At 36.4% G+C, this 22,302-nt stretch overlaps 1 protein-coding gene across 6 annotated transcripts in view; it reads right to left on the bottom strand.

The window, feature by feature from the left end:
- Positions 1 to 5,291: 5,291 nt before the first annotated feature.
- Positions 5,292 to 22,302, bottom strand: part of MAPK8 (mitogen-activated protein kinase 8) — a 99,045-nt gene continuing 82,034 nt past the window's right edge. For 4 of the 6 annotated variants that reach the window (XM_058696978.1, XM_058696976.1, XM_058696979.1 and 1 more), the window contains 7 exons: positions 21,238 to 21,403; positions 16,601 to 16,672; positions 15,045 to 15,227; positions 14,587 to 14,711; positions 13,991 to 14,054; positions 10,159 to 10,236; positions 5,292 to 6,313 (listed from right to left, as the gene is read on the bottom strand). In XM_058696978.1, the coding sequence (XP_058552961.1) occupies positions 6,168 to 6,313; positions 10,159 to 10,236; positions 13,991 to 14,054; positions 14,587 to 14,711; positions 15,045 to 15,227; positions 16,601 to 16,672; positions 21,238 to 21,403 (834 nt within the window). In that variant the 3' untranslated portion in view covers positions 5,292 to 6,167. Of the gene's footprint in view, positions 6,319 to 10,158; positions 10,237 to 13,990; positions 14,055 to 14,586; positions 14,712 to 15,044; positions 15,228 to 16,600; positions 16,673 to 17,048; positions 17,121 to 21,237; positions 21,404 to 22,302 lie in introns of all 6 variants that reach the window. The other 2 variants (XM_058696977.1, XM_058696981.1) reach the window with 2 other exon arrangements.

Genomic DNA, 22,302 nt, shown 5'->3' with positions numbered 1-22,302 from the left:
TAAGTGGCAAGCTGATGCCATACCTGACATGTGTTCTGTCCCGGACTCTTCAATCTGTGATGTACAAACTGGAAAATACCTTGGACGTGTTTTCCCTGCACAACACCTCCTGTGCTGCCCAATCACTAGGGCTCAGCCCCAAATGCTAATTTCAGCTATTTCGCGTAGTTAATGGCAACCTGAGTCTTCTCTCTTCCATTCTCATTGTGCAAATAATGACCTCAGCTCTCAGCTGTGTATCTTTGGCTTCCCAGTCACCAATCTCCACAGCTCCAGTCTAACCAGCTTGCTCCCACTACCAGTGTCCCTCCTAAAAGCAAGGTCTGGTCACATTACTCTTTCTCACAAACTGTAAGTTCCTACTGCCTTTAAAATGAAGACAATTCCTCCAAATGTTTCAGTTCTGATCCCCAGCTTTTCAGACTTCTCTCATTATATTCTCTCCACACCCACTCTCATGTCAGGCCATTCCACATTCCTTGCCCATGCACACACTTTTAAGCCTCCTTGCTTTTCCCTTACCCGGGAATACCATTCCTTATACCAAAGCTCAAAAAATGCCTCTTCTGCAAAACCCTCATTTCCTGACCAATCCCTCCATGTCCCTTCAGCATGGTTCTTGCCCCTCTACACAACAGTATTTCAATCAGGTTGACCAGACCGTCGTCCCATTTGTTATCTTTCCTTACCCCCAGCTTCCAACATAGGACCGTAGACATATATGCATTCGCGAACTGATTATATGTTAGAAGTCTAAAATTAGAAAAGCATATTTGACGTGTTTCAGTTAAAATGAAGTCCAAAGACATATCAGTGTTTAAGCTGTAAAAGCTAAAAAAATTTTAAACCACAAAACTAGTACAAATCAATGTTCATTTACATGAAGTCAATCGACCTTCTAAGGTACAACACTAAAATAGACATAGTACCTAGACTAATAAGGGCGAACTACCCCCTTTCATTTGGTGTCACCAGGGTATCACAACTGGGCAGAAATTACATGGACTCAAAACTTTGATGTCTGCTTTTGCCACCCAGTCTCTCACTGGAGATCTAACGACCGTGACAGAGCAGAGCGCATGCACCAGGCCAGCGACCCTGTAGGCCGATGGAGCTGCAGTGATCAGGTAAAGACTGACCCCATCTCGTCCTTTCCTCAGAGCAGGGAAGTCTGAGTGCAGGTGAATGGGGAAAGCATGGAGAAGATGGTTTTCTGGAGTAAGAGTTGAGCAAGAGAGGGAGTGACCTCATACAGAGGCTGGACGTATACAGTGGGCAACCCTGATACCCATGTAGCAGCCTGCCCAGTTCGGCAAAGAGAAGAGAAGCATGGCAAAGTTGAAAACACACTCAAAACCGAAATCCCCAGTTCGTTTTGAAATAGATCCTTTTAAAATTAAACTTGTTTTTGCCAAGTGGCCGCGATGGCTGCTCTCTTACATGGCTACTGAGAACTAGGTTAAGGGCACTGAAGAAAATTCCTTTTAGATACAGTTCTCCAGAGATTTCAAATACAAGAAAAGCAAGACTAGATAAACCAGAAAAGCAGAGTGGTACTTTAGGCTCTTCACAATCTGTATAAATCCAAATCTAAGAAAGCTGCCCTAGTCCTACTACCCCTTTAATACCAATCCACAGGGAATCTTAAAATTGCCCATAAAAACTTTTTTAGCACAAATTTATATTTCGTTTTCAATGAAAAAACTCTTAATTTCATATTTTTCATACCACTTTTTTCTTTTTTATTTAAAATATTATAACCAATTAACATACTAGGTAACAATGTTTACATTCCAGTGGTGCATGTTTAATGACTAGGGCATGAATGATTAAAAACCACAATAATTATCTCAGCATTCCCTACAAAGTGCCCCATTTTGTTTTGTCTAGAGGAGAGGAGAGGGAATGGAACACAGGGAAGGAACAGGTATGAAGAAGGAATGGCATCATATAGGGAGAAAAGCAAATGTCAATTATCATATGTAGGTTTTCAGGTTTTAAACCTGTTGAACAGGATAAACTGTAATGAGAAAATAGATGTCACAGTCCAAGTAGACAGCTAGTTCAGTTTAACTTCATCATTCAGCTAAAAGATTAAGAGCTTCTCAAAAATATACCAAATATCGGGCCTACAAAAGTAATTTATTTCTTCGTAAAATTTACTAAGATTTATTCCTTTTGTAAAATGTAAAGAATGGACTGATATCACGAGCAGGTTTCTACTTATAAAAACAGACAGTAATAATGTCCAACGAACACATCTAACACAATTTTCCAAGATACACAGTGAAAGATTTTACGCATGAGTCTCTCTTACTGATGCAAGGTATATATTTTACATACTTACTGGTATTGTGTCAACATTGGCTATAAAGTATTTAACACACATTTATAATTCACACTCAGTAAAGAGCTTACAGTAAGGGCAATAGCTTACTTGGGAAAGCATAGAAAATTAGTGTGAGGTAGTTCAATAAAAACCTAGTTTAATTTGTAAATTATTGTGAGAATAGAACATTGTGCAAAACTAATCCACAGATTTCTCAAAAGTCTCAGTAATGAAGAGAATCTAAACTAGAAATGGCCAGAAATTGTTACTCTTACTAGACTCTCCTTAAGAGCACTTAACTAAGAGCAGTTAGTTTGAAATTAATTCGGATTTTTGTTTTCCTTGCGAGTTTTCTAATCGTACCCCAAACTATACATTTCTGCTTCAATGCCCTTTACCTCTTCATCTTGCTATTAAGGAAAAAGTAGTTTCCTCTGATTCAGGAAAAACCTAAGAGAGATCATAGAAACACAATGTACGCTAACACGTAAAGGATATGAAGGCAACATTTAAGAGGGCTGCTAATGACAGAACAGTGGTGTTTGGTTTTTCTACTGGTAAGAGAAGTTTACTGGGGTCATGGGGCTTCATGCATTCACTCTACAGCTAATGTGTGACTAATGAACAACACTCACAAACAAACTACAACAGTATTTTTGAAAATAGACTATGTCTTTACCTCCAAGTGTGGTGCAGGCTTGTGCCTAGGCAACACTGAGTAGTTAAGTCTTCATATGTGTAGCACATACTGGCCGACAGTGTAAACCAAGTCTTATCTGTAACCCTGAAACAGCTTCACGTGCCCTCTTCTGATTTCACTATCAGACACTTACGTCCTTTTCACCTTCATCTTTTTAGACAAAACAGCAGGGTTAACAAGGAACAGAATAATGAAAAGTACAGGCAAGTCTGCTGCTTTGCATACCACCAAGCTTCTCTGTACCGTGAAGGGGGTTGTGTGGTGGCCTCCTCATTTAAAGGCTGGCATTTCTCTTAGTATGTGTGGGGTGAAGCACTGTGCCTTTACCGACCTGGAAGGGTGCATACCAGGAACACCAGCAGCTGAGGGTGTGTGACAAAATGAGAACTGTTCGGCAAGCAGCGTCAAGGAGTTGAGATGCTCTATTCACGTATATTGTAACGAAGCAATCCCAACAACACAATCATTTTACAAATGGTCAGTATACATCAGAGAGTAACAGAGTAGGAAATCAGGAAGAACTATGAGAAAAGAATTAGTGTCTCTTTCCCGTAAAGGTGAATAAAATAATATAAATGTGAACAATAAACCTTAGTCAAAATAATTTTTTGACGGTAAGATGATGGATATATTAAATATATATGAAGTTGAAAAACCAAAGCTCTAAGAGAAGCAAGGTGGCTTTACGGAAGTACTGCTGGACAGAAATCTTACTTGTAATTTCTCTTAAAACACACACAAATGTTTAAGATGTCTTAAAGGTTCAAAAAAGCTGTAAAACAAAAACAATCAGTACTTCTCTAACTTCACAGATTTAAGGGACGAGGGAAAGTTGTATTTAGATATCGCATTTTAAAAACGTAGGGCACACAACATTTAACAAGCAAACTTTGTTTTCAGGATATAGTTTGCCAAGTATTTTAGTCTACATTAATGAATAAGAATTCCTTTTCTCTGAATCAACTGAAACATGCTGGCTGGCAAGGGGGAGCTGGCATTTACAACAGATGATACAGGAAGAACACCTGGTTTTCCTTGCTTAATCAAAATCTGTATCAACAGAGATGGCTTATTAGCAATCAAACATAAAATATGGGGAACTTCTGAAAGCATGTCAGTTGTTAAAGTGCAATAGTGAAATAATCTATCCTAGGGAAAATAAAGTTAATTAACTGCCAAACTAATATAAACTAAGAACACACTCATGCTCAAATTTCTGCTAACATCGTAAATCCAATCCTGTTTCTGCCACTCTAGAGGTGTTACAGTCTCAAAACTCCAATTTGCTTAACAAAATTAATGCACCATGTCGTAGGAGTAGAAAAGGGACTGATAAAAAGGCTGACAACCTCCAGAGGCTAGATATCATGACATAAAACCATCAAAACCAAACTTGCTATTTCAAAGCATATTAAAAAGGCTAATGTATTTTAATCCTGAATATTGCACATTAACAATAACCTAAAATAAGTAACTCAAAAGGCATCTTGCACTAAATACACGAATCACAGGCCAAGCGAACTTTCAGACACTGAATGTTGAGATGCACCAGTTCTTGCTCTTACTGGTCAGTAATTCCCATGGGCTTCCTGCCTAGAACCTTGTCACTGATTTATGTATGCATTTCCCAGTTCATGATATAAAATCCGTCTTGTTCCAAAAATAACAAAAGGTGCCTGGGGCCGTACAGATGATGTATTTCAGAGAAGATGAGACTTCAATGACATTTACTTACGAAAAATTCAGTTGTGGAGAAATAATTCCGCAGATAGAAAATGTAAACAGTTAACATACACTTGTCAGGAGCAGCACCATTCTTACCCTACTCAACATCCACATTGCATGTTTTATTGAAAATCAGGTATAAAAAAAACAAAGACTCAGACTGAATAACCACCACTTATGCCTGCTCTGCTCAATGTGAAGAAACAGTCCTTAGAAAACGATATCCTATATATGGCTGTGTGCTACTATTTTCAGATGAACGGTATATTGCTCATTTGATACATCACCTACAGAAATTGAAGTAGGCTTCGGAACCTCCTGACAGCTAGTATAAATAGATTATGCTACAGGTAGAATCAAATGGCCAGAAACGCCTTGAGAACTGGTGCTCAACTGACTGATATCATGCTAGGAAACCAGAAAGGTCCCAGGTCCAAGGGCCTGAGGCTGCAGGAAAGGGAAAGACCAGACTCTAGACCACAGCTGGGACCTACAGCCTGAGTAGATTAACTCAGTGTATACAAAAACAGGCTCATAGCTAGTAGAAGTGAACCATCTGTTTATTTGCATTGAAATGTATTATTCATGAAGTATCCTCTTGACTTTATGTGATCATAATCTTTGAGCATGCCACAAATTTGCAGAAAATACCATACTCTTTTTACTTGGCTTCTGTTGTGTGGGGTGGGGGGGTGCGGGGAATAGGAGGGTGGTGGTAGACGCCCAGCATCTTCAAAGACATGCTCTGAGTTATTCTGTCATTTAGATGATGGGGCTTTTGCCAAAAAACAATGTAGGATGTAGGATTACCTACCAATTGTTGAAATTAAATTAAGATTGGCAAGTAGCAAATATTGGAGGTTTTTTAACACGTTCATCATTTACAGTAGTTATTCCTGAATACAACTGGCTACAGGTTATTTTCCCTCACTCCTCTGGGGTTATTTCATTGATAAGCACATAACCCTGAAGGATAGCATCATGAACAAAACATTTGAAATAAAATTCTAATAAAAAAAACCTATAAAAATCTTAAATAATTCATGATATAGGCAAGTCACCACATAATAGTTGCTTTGATAAACAAAATCTTACAAATTCAGTAAAAAAAAAAATCAGCAGCATAAGATAAAGCAAATATGCAAAAATTTTAAACCATGATAAAATAATTAGGTTTACATTATACAGTTAATTACAGCAAAAATACAATAGTTTTGTTGCTGTTTTAAAACACAACTTAAGTTTTAAATTACATCACTTGAAATTAAAAAAAATAAACTACTTTACTACAAAATGAATTCTACATTTTTGAAAAATCACTCAAAAATAAGACCACTGAATTGTTTTCAAAGTAGTTCTATCAATGACTAAACGACTCCCCATCCCCCCACCCCCCTGCCAAGGCCCAAGTAGTCATCTACAACAGCCCAGAGGTCCAGCTGATGCTTCCAGACTGCTATCTGTATCTGAGGCCAAAGTCGGATCTGTTGACATTGAAGACACATCATTGACAGACGATGATGACGATGGATGCTGAGAGCCATTGATCACTGCTGCACCTGTGCTATGAGAAACAAAACAGCAAATCAGTTGCAGACAGAGTTGCACACTGAGCTACCTGTACTGTACTGGCTACCTCTAGTAATCAATCATTTTTTTTCTCTTGGCTTTAAAAGGTTTAAAAGTTGTGTGTGTGATAATACATGCAATACTGTCTGTACTGCATTTTTTTTGGACAGAGGTTCCAAAGGGATATGTAACTCAAAAAGTTAAAAACCACCGCCCTAATAAAAATGGCTTATGTTATCTTCTCACTATAAACTCCAAGCAGTATTCTGGCACATCTTGTTTTAAAGAAAAAGCCAAGACAAAGACTAAAATCATTCTCAATGGAAGGGTCCTTAGTTCAACTGTCCCAGTTTAGGTTATAGGACTTGCCAGGGTCACTCAAGAACCCTATTTGGGTAAACTCATGTTCTTGTTATTTTTACTCTAATAAATACTTCATAAATGCTAGCATGGATTTATTAAACAGATAAAGTAGGGGAAGACTGTTTCCTTTACTGAAAGTATAGGTAACAAGCATTTCTTGGATTTTAAAAAGGAACAGGAATACATAACCAATAGTGAAATCCTTTCAAGGGGGCTGGGTTAGGAAAGGGGAAGGAATGTCACTTGGGGGGTGGGAAATATGTTAACGGTGATTCACATTCTTAGGTAAGTACTTCTGAACTATGGGATTACTAAATAAGGGCCATTCCAAACTTGAGCCTATTAAATAATGCAAGTTATACAAACGTTCTTAAGAACTCATTTATGGAATAAAAGCAGTGGTTTCCAAATTGAGCAGTAAGAATTTCTAGGGCTGAGTTTTCAGGCACTCAAAGGATGCTAAAACAAAGCAGGTTGAAAACCACTACTCCAGAACCCAGCATCTCAGTGCTTGAAATCATCCTACCATTCTAATGATGAACCATAAAACACTTTAGAATACAAAAGGTCCTCTGAGAGCTTGTCTTCAAATCTAACAATGAAATAGCCAGGGGAGTGGGGATAGGCAAATCTTTAGGGTGTTGGGCTGGACTGGTCCATTAGGTTCCTAGCCAGAGTGAACCGAAGACATTATATTTTAAATTCAATCCATAGGACACTACAGAATGCACCTGTTCTGACTGAAGAGTACACAATACCACAGCTAGCTTCAAAGACTTGTACCGAAATATTCAAATCATAAAAGGGTTCCAACAAATATACATTTTATGCCTCTATTTTGTAACCCAAACTTCATTTTTATCCAAACTGCTTAATTTGATAAAAATTAACTTTTATTTTCTAATTAAAAAAATTTTTTTTAAGTAATCTCTACACCCAACGTGGAGCTTAAATTTACAACCCTGAGATCAAGAATCATTATGTTCTACCGACTGAGCCAGCCAGGTGCCCCCAAAATTAACTTTTAAATGCATTAAATAGTTAACTTTAAGTGTTGGGTTTTTAAAAATTTTTTAATGTTTGTTTTATTTTTGAGAGACAGAGAGCACAAGCAGGGGAGGGGCAGAGAGACAGGGAGACACAGAATCTGAAGCAGACTCCAGGTTCTGAGCTGTTAGCACAGAGCCCGATGCAGGGCTCGAACTCACAAACCATGAGATCATGACCTGAGCCGAAGTCCGGCACCTACAACTGAGCCACACCCAGGCAACCCTAAATAGTTAACTTTTAAATCTGAAAATCAAATACCTAAGAAAAGTACTTTTTTTCCCCTGAACTTTAAAGCAATCTAGTAAATTCTCAAATATCTGAATTGGCAATAATAGGGAAAATCCTTCATTTTAGGTAGCTGAGTCATTTCCCCCTAAGGTGAGTCTCTACACCCTCAAAGGCATGCAAACTTAGCCAAACCAAAATAAAGATAGGAAAAGTGGGAAAAATAATATATTTAATTTCCAAAATTCAAGGTGAAATGATATTGTGATTATCTGATAGTTTAATCTGTCAAAGACTTTCTTCTCTTTTTCCATATAATCAAGAACTGAATATTTTTATAATGGGTTGAGTTATTAACACTCTTCTCCCTAAGCTATACCTGAGAATCCAGAAAATGTCTAGAAACCTGCAGTCCTGTCCTTACCACTGACTTATTTTATAACCATAGTCAAGTGCTGTTTAAGATCCAGTTTCTTTAAATAAGTTAAAAACAGATAAAACTGCTCTATCTCATGAACTTAAGTTTACTAAAGTATCTGACACTTCCGATGTACCACTCACTAGGAGAGCATTCTGAAATATAAGTCTCCCACATAGTGGATTTTTCAAATCCCACTCAAAGCTCCATCATGAACTAAATTTATTTATAACTACTACTGTACATCAATACAAAGCTAATTAACTCAGCTATTAAAGCATTTATAATATAGCTTTTGTTACAACTAAATTGTAGGTAAAAGCTGTCAAAATCATTTTATGTATTTTTAAAAATTTTTTTTTTTACATTTATTTATTTTTGAGAGACAGAGAGAGAGAGCGTGAGCAGGGGAGGGGCAGAGAGAGACAGACACAGAATCAGAAGCAGGCTCCAGGCTCCGAGCTGTCAGCATAGAGCCCGATGCGGGGCTTGAACTCACGAACCGTGAGATCATGACCTGAGCTGAAGTCAGAAGCTCAACCGACTGAGCCACCCAGGTGCCCCCATTTTCTATTTTCAACAGGATCTATATTATAATTTGTAAGACTGTATTCCTGATCAAGGATTTAAAAAATAAAAAATTTCAAAAACTCACAAATATAACCAAAAGTGCTACAGAAAGCCACAGAAACTAAACAAATATATGTTTATAGTATAACAAAATGGGCATTTGAAACTATAGTTAAAAATCTTACTCATATAATATTTTTATTTTTATTTTTTTTAGAACGTAGAAGAGTTTTAAAGGGATGGTTAAAATGGCATAGTCTTACTCAAATTCAAGACCTATCTCTTAAAACACTACTCAGCCTTCAAGGTTCAGTTCAAATTTCATCTCTTTCATAAAGCTGTTCTAACTTCTGTAGCCAAAAGTCTCTGCTGCCAGCTAAAGGCCACATGGGATGCTAGAAAAACCATGCCATTTGAAGTTACTGATGAACATGGCTGTAAGTATTAGCTTTTCTACATAATACATTTGTAATTTTATGTTCATTTAATTCTTCTGAACTTTAGTTTCCTCATCTGTAAAATGTGCATAATATTCCCTTCAGTGAGGTCTCAGGGGTTGAATGAAATAAAGTACATAAACCACCAGTGCCTGTCATGTAGTTTGTACTGAATATATACATGTTACCTGTCATTTAACTTTTTCCCTCAATGCTTTATGCTTTTGTAAGTGCTAACATTAAATATAGCTTGTGATAAAAGAAAATGTTTAACTCCTGCCAACCAGTTTTCTTTTTAGATGGAACACTTCCTAATGGCAGTTTTAATGTTATTGCCTTGGTTCAACAAATCAATACCAAAATGAGAAAGATGGTAAGACGTACTAAATCTTTCAATGAAGGCTTAGTTTATTTATCCAAAGTAAAGACTATTAAAATCCTGGTAAGTATATTGAATTATGAAAAATTTCTTCTTTAAAGAGAACAATGCCAATACAAAATGGTTTTAAATTTCCGTTTTTCAATAGAATGTCAGTATTATAGAAAAAGATGTGTATTTTATGGAGTCAGTTACCGATATATTAGCATGATGTATTGGGACAACAGTGTACCTACCAGTGGTTTCACCCAAACTACACTCCCTATACTTAAACTTAAAAAATAGTAACAGTGATAAATATGGGAAACAATACGTGATTCATGCAACTGAAGATTACAACACAAGAAGTAACCCTAACCTTATAACCTTAACCAAGCTTATATAGTAACCAACCTAAAGGAGAGGGCTGCCCCCGTATAACTCCATTCTTGGTTCTCTCCTCCAAGTCCATAACTTCTTTGTATATCAACTCTGAAAAAGAGGAACAAAAACAAACTTTTCAAAGTCTGAGAGCCAACCTCACAGATATCTGTTTTAAGTTGAACATTTTTACACATATTAAAGACTTCTAATAGTGTCCTTTCAATGATAAAGTGTCCCTAAGTGTCAGTCTAAGATTCAAAGGTGTTTGTAACAATACCCTGATCCTGAACAATGGACTATACTGAAAGAACAAAATCTCTGGTATAACTAATGTTCCTAAAGTTGGATTAAGGATAGAGCTGGGGTTAGAAGCCTTATCTTTTTTACTCCACCAGAACTCTGTACTATACCATATCATTCTACACATGCTCAGTTCTGTCTCAGTGAGAGCTTAAATCACATTTGTTTCATTCATGTCTTATTTCCTGGTTGTGGCACAGTAACCTAGTACATTGTAGGTGCTTATCCAGATATCTGTTAAAAGACTTAAGTACAGAAGTGCATGGAAGCCTCTTTAATTGGGATGGAATATACATTTTTTTAATATGAAATTGTCAAATTGGTTTCCATACAACACCCAGTGTTCATCCCAAAAGGTGCCCTCCTCGATACTCATCACCCACCCTCCCCTCCCTCCCACCCCCCATCTACCCTCAGTTTGTTCTCAGTTTTTTTTTTTTTTTAATTTTTTTTTTCCAACGTTTTTTATTTATTTTTGGGACAGAGAGAGACAGAGCATGAACGGGGGAGGGGCAGAGAGAGAGGGAGACACAGAATCGGAAACAGGCTCCAGGCTCCGAGCCATCAGCCCAGAGCCTGACGCGGGGCTCGAACTCACGGACCGCGAGATCGTGACCTGGCTGAAGTCGGACGCTTAACCGACTGCGCCACCCAGGCGCCCCTTGTTCTCAGTTTTTAAGAGTCTCTGATGCTTTGGCTCTCTCCCTCTCTAACCTTTTTTTTTTTTTTCTTCCCCTCCCCCACGGACTTCTGTTAAAAAAAAAAGCAGGTAGCTACACTTCAACTCCTTATGATTTGAAGCATAACATGCTATCACAGTCAAGATTTTCCCATGGGAACCTCATTTTTTAACTGGACTTCTGGACAGTGGATGGACTGTGTGAGCACTGTTCCAACTGAAGAGAGATGCCAAATGCTGCCTTGAGGTCCTATGTGCCTCCTGCCCTGCATTCTTCTAAGTGATCCTGAGGTCAAGTGTGATGCACCATAAGGGTAAGAATATCTACTTCAGAAGAGCCTTCTAGTCAATGCTACAATCACCATTATGCATCACCATATTTGAGTCAGGAATCCTTTGAGAACTGCATAAGCACAACAAACCCTCTTCTGAGGAAAATGTACAAGTAGAGAATGTTGCCCAGAATTTCAAGGAGTCTGAATTTCCTTCAACTGATAAGGAATCTCTGATTATAAGGTAAATTGAGTGGATATGTTGAAATGAACAAGAGCTAGAGACACCTAACTTTCCTTGCTATATTAATCTTTTTGGGCTTCGAAGGAGAAAAATAGGATAGAGGAAGGAATGAAAGATGCTTTTCTTTAAAGAAAAAAAGGGGAGAAGAACCAAAGCTACTTAGGAGTACTAAGTAGGCAACGCAACATGTTAAGTTAATGGCTCTGCCAACAGATTTTTCTTTCTGTTGTAATGCTAAACCTCTTAAGCAGATCTTTAAAAAGGCAGTTTGCAGGGCACCCAGGTGGCTCAGTTGGTTAAGCATTCAACTTGGCTTTGGTTCATGTCATGATCTCGTATGGGATGACGGGATCTCCCAATTGGGAGATCGGACCCATGTTGGGCTCTGCACTGGGCATGGAGCCTGCTTGGGATTCTCTCTGACTCTCTCTCTCTCTCTTTCTCTGCCCCTCCCCTGTCCAAACACTCACCCTCTTTAAAAAAAAGAAAAAAGAAAAAAGAAAAAAGAAAAAAAGGCATTTTGTGGTTAATTACTGAGCTACACTTAGACTAGGAGAAAAAGATACAGAATAAATTCCAGATACATCTTTACACACAAACAAAAATACAGTTGACTCTTGAACAACATGGGTTTGAAATGCATGGGTCCACTTATACGTGGACTTTTTTCAACAAATATATATATGCACAGTACTTTAAATTTTCTCTTATGATTTTAATAATTTTTTTTTCTCTAGCATACTTTATTGTAAGAATACAGTATATAATACATATAACATTAAAATCTGTGCTAACCAACCATGTTATTGGTAAAGCTTCCAGAAAACAGCAGGTTATTAGCAGCTGTTTTAGGGGAGTCAAAAATTTTATGTGAATTTTCAAGTGCGTGAGTCAGCACCCTAACCCCTGCATTGCTGGAAGGGTCAACTATACTGTGTTACACTGATTTTAAGATGCACTTTTATCAGTTTATTATCTTGGAAATGGGGCTGCATCTTACAATCAATGGTGCCGTGCCCCTGGCAGTGTTTTCTTAGTGGTATACAGCAGTGTGTTTTACAACTGGTGGCCTATTAAGGTTATAAGAAATACATAAATGCCTATTCTAAATGTAATGGTATATAAAAATATCAGGCAAGATATTTTAGTACACACTTTGATCCACAATTACATCCTTGTACATTACTTATTACATATACAGATATACTAGGTTCTACTCAATTCTATCACTCTGGTGGGCTCTAGAGGGTCTGTGTGTTTCCCTAAAGTCAACTCAGAGAAGACTAATCTCTGGTTATTCCTAAAAAGAAAGGATCAAATTCATTCTTCCCGAACAGGTTTATAGACAGATCACTTGTTTAAGTTTGTATCTCCTCACTACCTTTAGCCCTGCAACCATTTTGGTACTTAGCTCTTAATAAGATGTCCTCTGTCTCCATTTTAAGATAAGGTAAAGAAGGGACCAAGTGACCTGCCCAAAGTCATGCGGCTATAAAAGTCATCAAATTACTAAATGACAACAATGCAAATGGAAGTGAACAGGATCTAAAAATTATCTGGTTCCAGTGTTCCAGGGAATCTTTTAATGAAAGAAACACTTTAACATTTCTGTGACAATCAATGTATTATTAATGTTTCCCCACATACACAAAGTAAAACTACCATATTAGAGTTGCAAAGATTAAAAATTAACTCGGTTGGGGAGGGTGGGGGTAAAACAGACATTCTACACAATGCTGATGGAAGTATAAACTGCTGTAAGTTCTATGGAAAGTAATTTGGGAATATCCTTTGGCCTGACAAATCTCCTTATAGGATTTTTCTTACAGGCCCGTTCTCACGTGTGCGCAACAACACTGCAGAGCTGTCTGTAACAACAACAGCCTGGACACAAAGCTCTTCAAGAGGGAGTTAAATACAGAAATTGTGACACAGTCATACAGCAGAATGCTAACAGCTTTTAAGCCAAATGAGCCAGATATGTGGAACGAGACAGAAGAATCTTGAAGATAAATGATTATATCAACAAAGCAAATGTGAACAGTATACGACCATTTGTGATTAAAACAGGGTGGGAGAGAAAGAGAGGGAGATGGCAAGCACAAGTCTGTGTATCTGTACGCTATGGAAGAACATACAAATTTCAGAAAGCACTGATGTGTCTCTCTGGGGTAGGAAACACGAGAGATTCAGATTAAGTCAGGGATGGAGGAGACTTAATTTCTACCTCTGTAAAAACATTAATAATCCTCTTACCAAATATCAGTTATGAATAACAAGTATCTTTAGTTTTCCTAACATGATTAAATCAACATAAAGATTCAGATGCTCCTTCAGCTTCATCTCTAAGAACTTGGCGAATGTTACCTTTCCACTCTTCTATTGTATGTTCCCTTTCATCTAATTGCTTGTCAGGTATCTTGGGTGGTGGCTGAAAAACACAAGGGCAGTAATAATTGAGTTGCTTTATTGGGAGTACATAAATTCTTTATAATTATTTGAAGTATTAGAGGCTTTCAAAAATACATCATCAGACCAACCTTCTTATGTAGAGAAACTAATTTTGGACAACAAAATGACAAAAAAAAAAAAAAAAAAAAGACGTTGAACTGTCTTTTTCTCTTCCTCCAGTTTTTGAAATTGTCACATTTTATTTATATTACAGAATTGTGCTATGCTTTGGACACAATAATTTGTTTTGCAATTAGTTACAACGTTTTCCCAAAGTGTTCAACATTCTAGCTCATTATGTAAAAGGCAAGGCAAAAAGGTAAGAAACAGTGAGATGTAGCTTTATTTTGTGTCAGGGGTGCTTGGAGATGCTCATTAATTTAAGATACCATTCATGCAAAAACAGAAAAATACCATCATCATTTATCTATACTTTTATTTAAATTTAAAAAGTCTCCTCCAAACCTAACTCTAATTCAGTATATTCTTCAAACATTAAGAAAAGAACTTACAGCTTCTGCTTCAGAAGGATCATACCAGACATTGATATATGGATGCTGGAGGGCTTCATCTACAGAGATCCTTTTAGATGCATCAATTACCAGCATTTTGGATAACAAGTCCCTTGCCTGACTGGCTGTAAAAATAATGATGTTAATGTACATGTAGCTCATAAAAGTTTTTAAATTACCATAAACTTCGGAAACTTGACATTATCATTTATCAAAAAGTATATGTTTTAAAAAGAACAGATTTTACTATAAAATCTGGTCATACATACGGTCAAAAAAAAAAATTTACAAAAAAAAGTAACTAAAGTCTTTCACTTTGTTCCATTACCCAGAGAGGACGCTGGGTTATATCCCGTAAGAACATAAACACACAAACACACACACACACACACACACACACACACACACACACACACACACTCAAAATGGGATTAAATATATGTATTTATAAAAAGTACCTTTAAGTTTGTTGTGTTCCGAGTCAGCTGGGAAAAGTACATCGGGGAAGAGTTTCTCAAAGCTATATCCAGCATATTTAGGTCTGTTTTCAACGTAAGTCCTTACTGTTGGTTGTAGTTTCTTCATGAATTCAGGGCATGGTGTTCCAAGCTGTTCAATAACTTTATTCCACTGATCAATATCTAATATCAAGTAGCTAAGAAAAATACTCTGTATCTAATGTTCAACACATTAGTCATATCTATATTAAAATGACAAGAAAATGGCATTTAAAAAACCCTAAGAAAGAATGTGGCAGTTATATATCTTCTGTCTTATAGCCAGTTTGTAAAAGGCAATGACTGTAGACAGACAGAAAGGATCAATAAACAAGCTTTGTTAACCTTACTTTGTCTGTGTGTGTGTGTGTGTGTGTGTGTGTGTGTGTGTGTGTATGTGTGTGTGTGTGTGTGTCTAATACTGATTTTACCCTAACAATGGAAGCTTAAACCTACAAATTCTATATACAGATGATAGGTGACTGAAGAAATAATGACAATTACTACTCACAGGGAATCTGAATTTAAACTGTGCACAATTCTAGAATACAAAATCTGTCTTTTCTTGCAGCTGATCAGAAAATGTGAAGGATAAGAAATATTTCTTATAATCTGTCCTACATTTTTTAGTTTTCTACACTGACAGAAAATAACCTGTAGCAATAAAAATGATGGGTCTAACAAAAGTGGCATTTTCTTTTGCCACTCTTTGTTTACCTTACATTAATGAAAATGTTTTTAAAGCTCTGAAACTTAAGAAAATGAGTCTGTTTTGGTAAGTTGTGAGGTTAGGATTCCTTGGTCTTTTTCCTCCTAGTCTTTATACTCCAAGTCTTCTCTATACACTAACTCAACTTTTCTTACTGTAACCCAGTGAGTATGGCTTTTTCCACCCCGCCTCCTACAACAACTCTAAGTGTCACTAGCTGATAAACACGTAACAGATCACTGTTAATATGAATACTAAAAGTGGTCAGATGAACAAAAAGAATGAACCCAAATCTACTCATCACCATATAAAACTATTACTGCTAAAATTCTCTGATGAAAATATCAGTATGTTATGTTGAATAATGAGACAGCAACCAAAAAACACAAAACACACAGAACATTAACAAAAGAGGAGGTGGTTGGGGGTAAAAAACCAAAGGATGAACAGAAGCAACAGACATTTCTAAAATTCATATTAAGTCCTAAGGTACTTCTAAGACTTACTCAAGTGTACAATTATTAGAAATTTTAATGCAAGCCATGATTTTTGATTTAGGTTAAATAAATCAACTCAAAGCCAGCAAGTAATTGTGGATAATTAACTTGAGCAGTTGTCAGAATTAACATACAAAACAATAAATGAGGGAAAGGAAAGTCTATGTCAAATAGCAGGTGGTATTTTGAAAGAGTAATTTAACAATACTTTATTATTAGGGAGAGACAAATACATTATACCTGACCAAGCTGAAGTGCTATCATACATTTTGACCTTTAGAAACTACATTTTAGGCCAAAGGTAAGGATACGATCTGTACCTGGGAACAAAACACCACCTTTGATCATTTCTCCCATGATGCACCCAACTGACCAAATGTCAACTGAAAACAAAATGCAATGACATTAACATAAAGATTTTGGTTAAAATAAAAAAAAAATATTTAAACATTAAAAAAAATCACATACACCATGTATACTTTAAAATTATAGAAAGCAGTATAAAATAAAAATGAGTGACAGTGAATGTGCTCTAACTACCAGCAGAGACTGTATGTCCTACTGCCAGATGCAGCCTACAAATATTTCAGCTTCTTTTCTCAACAATTTTTGAACTATAACAGCCACAAACTTTACATCTGTTTACGAAACCCATATATATATGTATATATATATGAATGTACCATGTTTATTTTCATTAGAGAACACAAGGAAGTTCATCACCTAACTAATTAAACTGCTGCAGCAGCACAAGGATACAGTCCCTTCCTGGAAAGAGGATTTTGTGGCAAACCATTTCTCCCATAATGCACCCCACAGACCATAAATCCACTATATGTTTGCAGCACAAAAGAAGGAAAAGCAAAGCAAAAGGTCATTAAAATCAAAGAAGCATAATATGATTGCATTATATAAAAACTGCAAAACATCACAAAAAGAAAAAAGTGATTTTAATTTTAGCTAATGGAATAATTTAAAACACAAAATATTTTTCAAAAGGCTTTGATTCACAAAAGCAAACGTGAAGTATTGCCTTTTAACTACACATCTAATTTTAAAGTGAGAGCTATGCACAGAAATCACATAATTAAGAAACCTATACATTTTGTCTCTAAAAATTTGTTTATAAAACAGGCAGAACAAAACACAGACTTTACAAATAAGGCTGAAAATGAACATGAGGTAGCAAAATTTAAATAAAATTCTGATTCTATTTTGAGGCTCAACTGTGCATTATACTCTCTCTTTAAGTCAAATAAAAGAAAAAAGCATGAGCAGAAATAATCTAGTATACTAAAATAGTTACACAGAAAGAATGTTTCTATGAACAATTACAGTTAAAAAGTTAATCGAAAGCTCTTCAGAAATTTTCAAACTGGATTTCAAACTGGATAAATGCATTAAAGAAATCCTATGTTTATTCTGAATCAGAAGTAATTTGTCTTCTTGGCAATGCCATGTTACATTTACCCTACTATCCCAAAAGGAACAAGTGCTTAGAGAACGAGCAAATAATCAATTAAGAAAACTTAAACTTTTTTCTCCACCTAAAGTTTTTTAAACCCATATAGCCAAACTGCTTTGGTTTAAGTTAGTTTTAGCTGGGTACAGTATGAAAGTTCCTACAGATTTATTATCTACAGAGTCTCCTCAATGACTCACTGACTCTTATCACTCTAATCAATGCTGAAAAGAATCTGCTAGACACAGAAAGGGCAATCTCCACCTGTTTCACTAATACACCCTGACATTTTATATCTTTGGTCTGAAAATTTGGTAAAAACAGGAGAGTACATGGCTAAATTTGTTGTGGTAATCACTTCATAACGTATATAAACACTGAATCACTGTGTTGTACACTTGAAATTAATATAATATTGTACGTTAACTCTACTTCAGTTAAAATAAAAAGGAGAATAGGTGGCTGCAGCTTAATAGAAGAGGGGAAGAATGAGCAATTTAAAAAGAAAGCCTTAGAAACTTGCATTTGTTTTTGAAGTTTCCAGGCCCTTTTTGAGAGCATGAAGAAAAGGGCAAAAGTATTAGGGAGAGGCGCCCATGCTGGTAGACTTATGAAATTAGAAGTCTGTACTTTCTAATACACTCAATAAAGAGACTGCCAGCTCATTACAGAATCTTAGGAACAAAGTTGGTAATAAATTTTGGAAATCCTGTAGAATTAAAGTTTCTCTAAAATGTTATATTAAGGGGCGCCTGGGTGGCTCTGTCGGTTAAGTGTCCGACTTTGGCTCAGGTCATGATCTCGTGGTTCGTGGGTTCGAGCCCCGCGTCAGGCTCTGTGCTGACAGCTCAGAGCCTGGAGCCTGCTTCAGATTCTGTGTCTCCCTCTCTCTCTCTGCCCCTCCCCTGGTCATGCTCTGTCTCTCTCTCAAAATTAAATAAACATTAAAAAAATAAAGAAATAAAATAAAAATAAAATTTCATATTAAAATACATATGAGTTTTGGGGTGCCTGGGTGGCTCAGTCAGTTGAGCGTCTCTGACTCTTGATTTGGGCTCAGGTCATGATCTTGCAGTTCGTGGGATCCTGGGATCAAGGGATTAAGCCCTGCCTTGGGCTCCAAGCTGACACTCTCCCTCTCTCTCTGTCCCACACCTGTGCACATGGGCACACGCACTCTCTCTCAAAAATAAAAATAGAAACAGAAATAGAAATAAATACATATGAATCCTTATGATTCAAAACTTTCAAGAACAGAATTTTAAAGGAAAAAGTAATACTCATAAATCAGTTCAAAGAACAATTTTTTTTCCAGGGTTTTCATTTTATGGAAAAAATCTACAACAATAACTTTTTCCTATAGATTTTTAGAGAATGGCAAACTTTAGTTAAAGATCCAGGACAAAATTTATATAGATAACCTTAAGAAAAACGTTATTTTTAAACAAATTTCAAAAGCTGCAAGCGTGGGAAGATACTGTCTGGGTTAGTGAAGTCTCTCAGAACATAGTGAGCCTAATTCAAACAAAAAACTAGCTTTAAAGGGTCAAACTGCTTAGTCTATTTGGCAGTTTAAATATATTCCATTATATCACAGTTTCCAAAAAGCTTTATGGTAGCTTGCAATAAAAGACAAATAAAGTTGTTAAAACAAATGGCGGTGGGTGTCACTAAAAGAAGGAAGTTCTTATGTTTAATTTTGCTGCTAATGTTATCATGAGTGAGCATTACATTTAACTCTATTTCCTGAGGCAAAAAAAGGCAATAAAGTGATCTCCACAATTCTTATCTAAGACAGGAAAGCATGCCAATTCTTCATAGGATAGTTTCTCTTGATGTTAATTTTTGGTAGGGAGCTATGTCCCAAAATCACATTTACAGGTCACTGAGTGACACAATATCCATGACAACCAATAGTTTTACAGCAAATGCAAAAGCAATCTTCATGCTGATCACTTGAAGTATCAACTCTCAAAAGAAGAGTCTAATATTAAATCCAACTCACCAAATTCTAAGGCATACAACAATTTTAGGTAGAGAGTAAGAAAACAGAACAGCATGCTTACTTAGGAAAGAATAATTGTAGTAAGTGTTTAAAGTGTTTGTTTTTAATTAATTCAGAAAAGCAAAGGAAATTAAGCTAAAACCCTCCGTTCAATATAGTCTTTTATAAAAAAGAAATTTGAAGATTAATATAGTTTCTTGATTCAAAGTAAACTGCTTGCTGTTCTAGATTTCTTGATAGAAAAAACACCTAGGTCCTTTTCTAGGGAGTATTTTGGATGAAATTGCATTTTAAAAGTTATAGTTTAAGTTAATAATAATCCTGTGCAGATTTATTCATCTCCTAAATATCTGAGTGAGATTCAACAATACTTTTTTTTTTTAATTTTTTTTAACGTTTATTCATTTTTGAGAGACAGAGAGACAGAACATGAGGTGCAGAGAGAGCGAGAGGGAGACACAGAATCTGAAGCAGGTTCCAGGCTCTGAGCTGTCAGCACAGAGCCGGAAGTGGGGCTCGAACCATGAACTGTGAGATCATGACCTGAGCCAAAGTCGCACGCTTAACCGAGTGAGCCACCCAGGCGCCCCCAACAAAACTTCTTAAATTCTATATATGTACATATATGTATAAAATTTCTAAAAATGCATGAACTACATGCCTGATAATTTTCAATCTTGATTCTACTGTTGAAATATATAATTGAATATACCCATATACAATAATGCTATTTCTTTAAGGCAGGATACAAGGCTTTGATGAAACACTGTTTTTCCCCAAAGACCACCTTAATTAATTATCCATCAGCTTTGCAGAATGGCCTCAATGTAGCTCTTACAGTTTACACTAAGTGCTAGAACCTTAGTTTCATGGGATTGGAAATATGTTCAAATATCACCAATGCAAAGTAGGATTATTACTAAAAACAAACTGTCAATCTACCACATACTTCCTAAGTCCCTGTTAGAAATGCTCATTTTCTGGGCACCTGGGTGACTTGGTTTAAGCGTCCGACTTCGGCTCAGGTCATGATCTCACATTTTGTGAGTTCAAGCCCCGCATCAGGCTCTGTGCCGACAGCTTGAAGCTCTGCTTCGGATTCTGTGTCTCCCTCTCTCTCTGCCCCTCCCTCGTTTATGCTCTGTCTGTCTCTCTCTCTCAAGAATAAACATAAAAAAATTTAAAAAAAGAAATGCTCATTTTCAAGTTACAGGCAAACAAATGGCATATATTGTTTCAGGGGCAATAGCAACAAACTCTTTATCCAACTGTAGTGTTGACTGTTATGTACTTCTAGTTAAATAAACAGGGGCCCCAAGTTTTTCCAAACATTTATGACAAAATTTATAGTTACTTTCAAACTCCTGATGAACACCTCAGTGGTACATTTAACTCTATGCACTTCCAGCTTAAATATTTACATAATAAATCTGATAAACAAAAGCCAGTAACAGTATTTTGAGTAAATAGTGTTTGCTGACCGTTTTCTTTGTAGCCCATCCCTAGGATGACCTCAGGTGCTCTGTAGTAGCGAGTCACTACGTAAGGCGTCATCATAAAACTAGTTCCTGCAGTCCTGGCCAGTCCAAAGTCAAGAATCTTCAAAGTGCAGTCTGATTTTACCACTATATTACTGGGCTTTAAGTCCTTCAAAATACAAAAATAAAAAATGGCTGCTGTGATATATACAAACATTTTACAGTTCACAAATTGTTAGATCAGTTGTAAAATAATTCATGGTAATTGTTATAATTTATCTCATTACAATCCGTACCACTGCTCAGATTCTTTGTAACAGGTAATTGTGAGACATTAGCTTGATGGCATTTTTCACTTATGAATACATACTTATTACAGAAATTAGCAATGGAAATTATGATTAGCTAGAAATTTTCAATCAAGTGCAATAAAAGCAATTTTGAAAGGTATTTTAAAGCTCACATAAGAACTGTTACAGTAAAATAAAGAGAATAGTTAAAGTAAGCATTTATACTCATTTGTATACTAAATTACCAGATTTTTAAAAATCTCATTTTAAAGTCACAATGAGCTTTATATAGATAAGTCAACAGGCCATTCTATTGACAATCCAAGACCTTTCAAATTGGCAGATTTTCAGGGTGCTTTGGTGGCTCAGTCAGTTAAGTGTCTGACTCTTGGTTTTGGCTCAGGTCATGATCTCACAATTCATGGGTTCAAGTCCCACACTGGGCTCTGTGGCTATAGTGCGGACCCTGCTTGGGACTCTCTCTTTCCTCTCTGCCCCTACCCCACTTGCTCTCTTTGTCAAAATAAATAAATAAACTTTAAAAAAAATAAAAAAAATAAAAAAAAAACACAAACTGGCAGACTTTCATTTGTAAAGGACTGAAATGATCTTTTTTTAAAGTCATTAATTATCAGTTTTTTTCAGCTTAAAAAAATTTTTTTTTAATGTTTTTTTAAATTTGTTTTTGACAGACAGAGAGAGAGAGAGAGAGAGAACAAGTGGTGGAGGGGGCAGAGAAAGAGGGAGACACAGAATCCGAAGCAGGCTGCAGGCTCTG

The sequence above is a fragment of the Neofelis nebulosa genome, chromosome 13 (genome assembly GCF_028018385.1).
Source record: "Neofelis nebulosa isolate mNeoNeb1 chromosome 13, mNeoNeb1.pri, whole genome shotgun sequence".
Taxonomy (NCBI): domain Eukaryota; kingdom Metazoa; phylum Chordata; class Mammalia; order Carnivora; family Felidae; genus Neofelis; species Neofelis nebulosa.
Note: the sequence above shows the minus strand (reverse complement) of the source record. Positions and strands in the feature narration are given on the sequence as shown.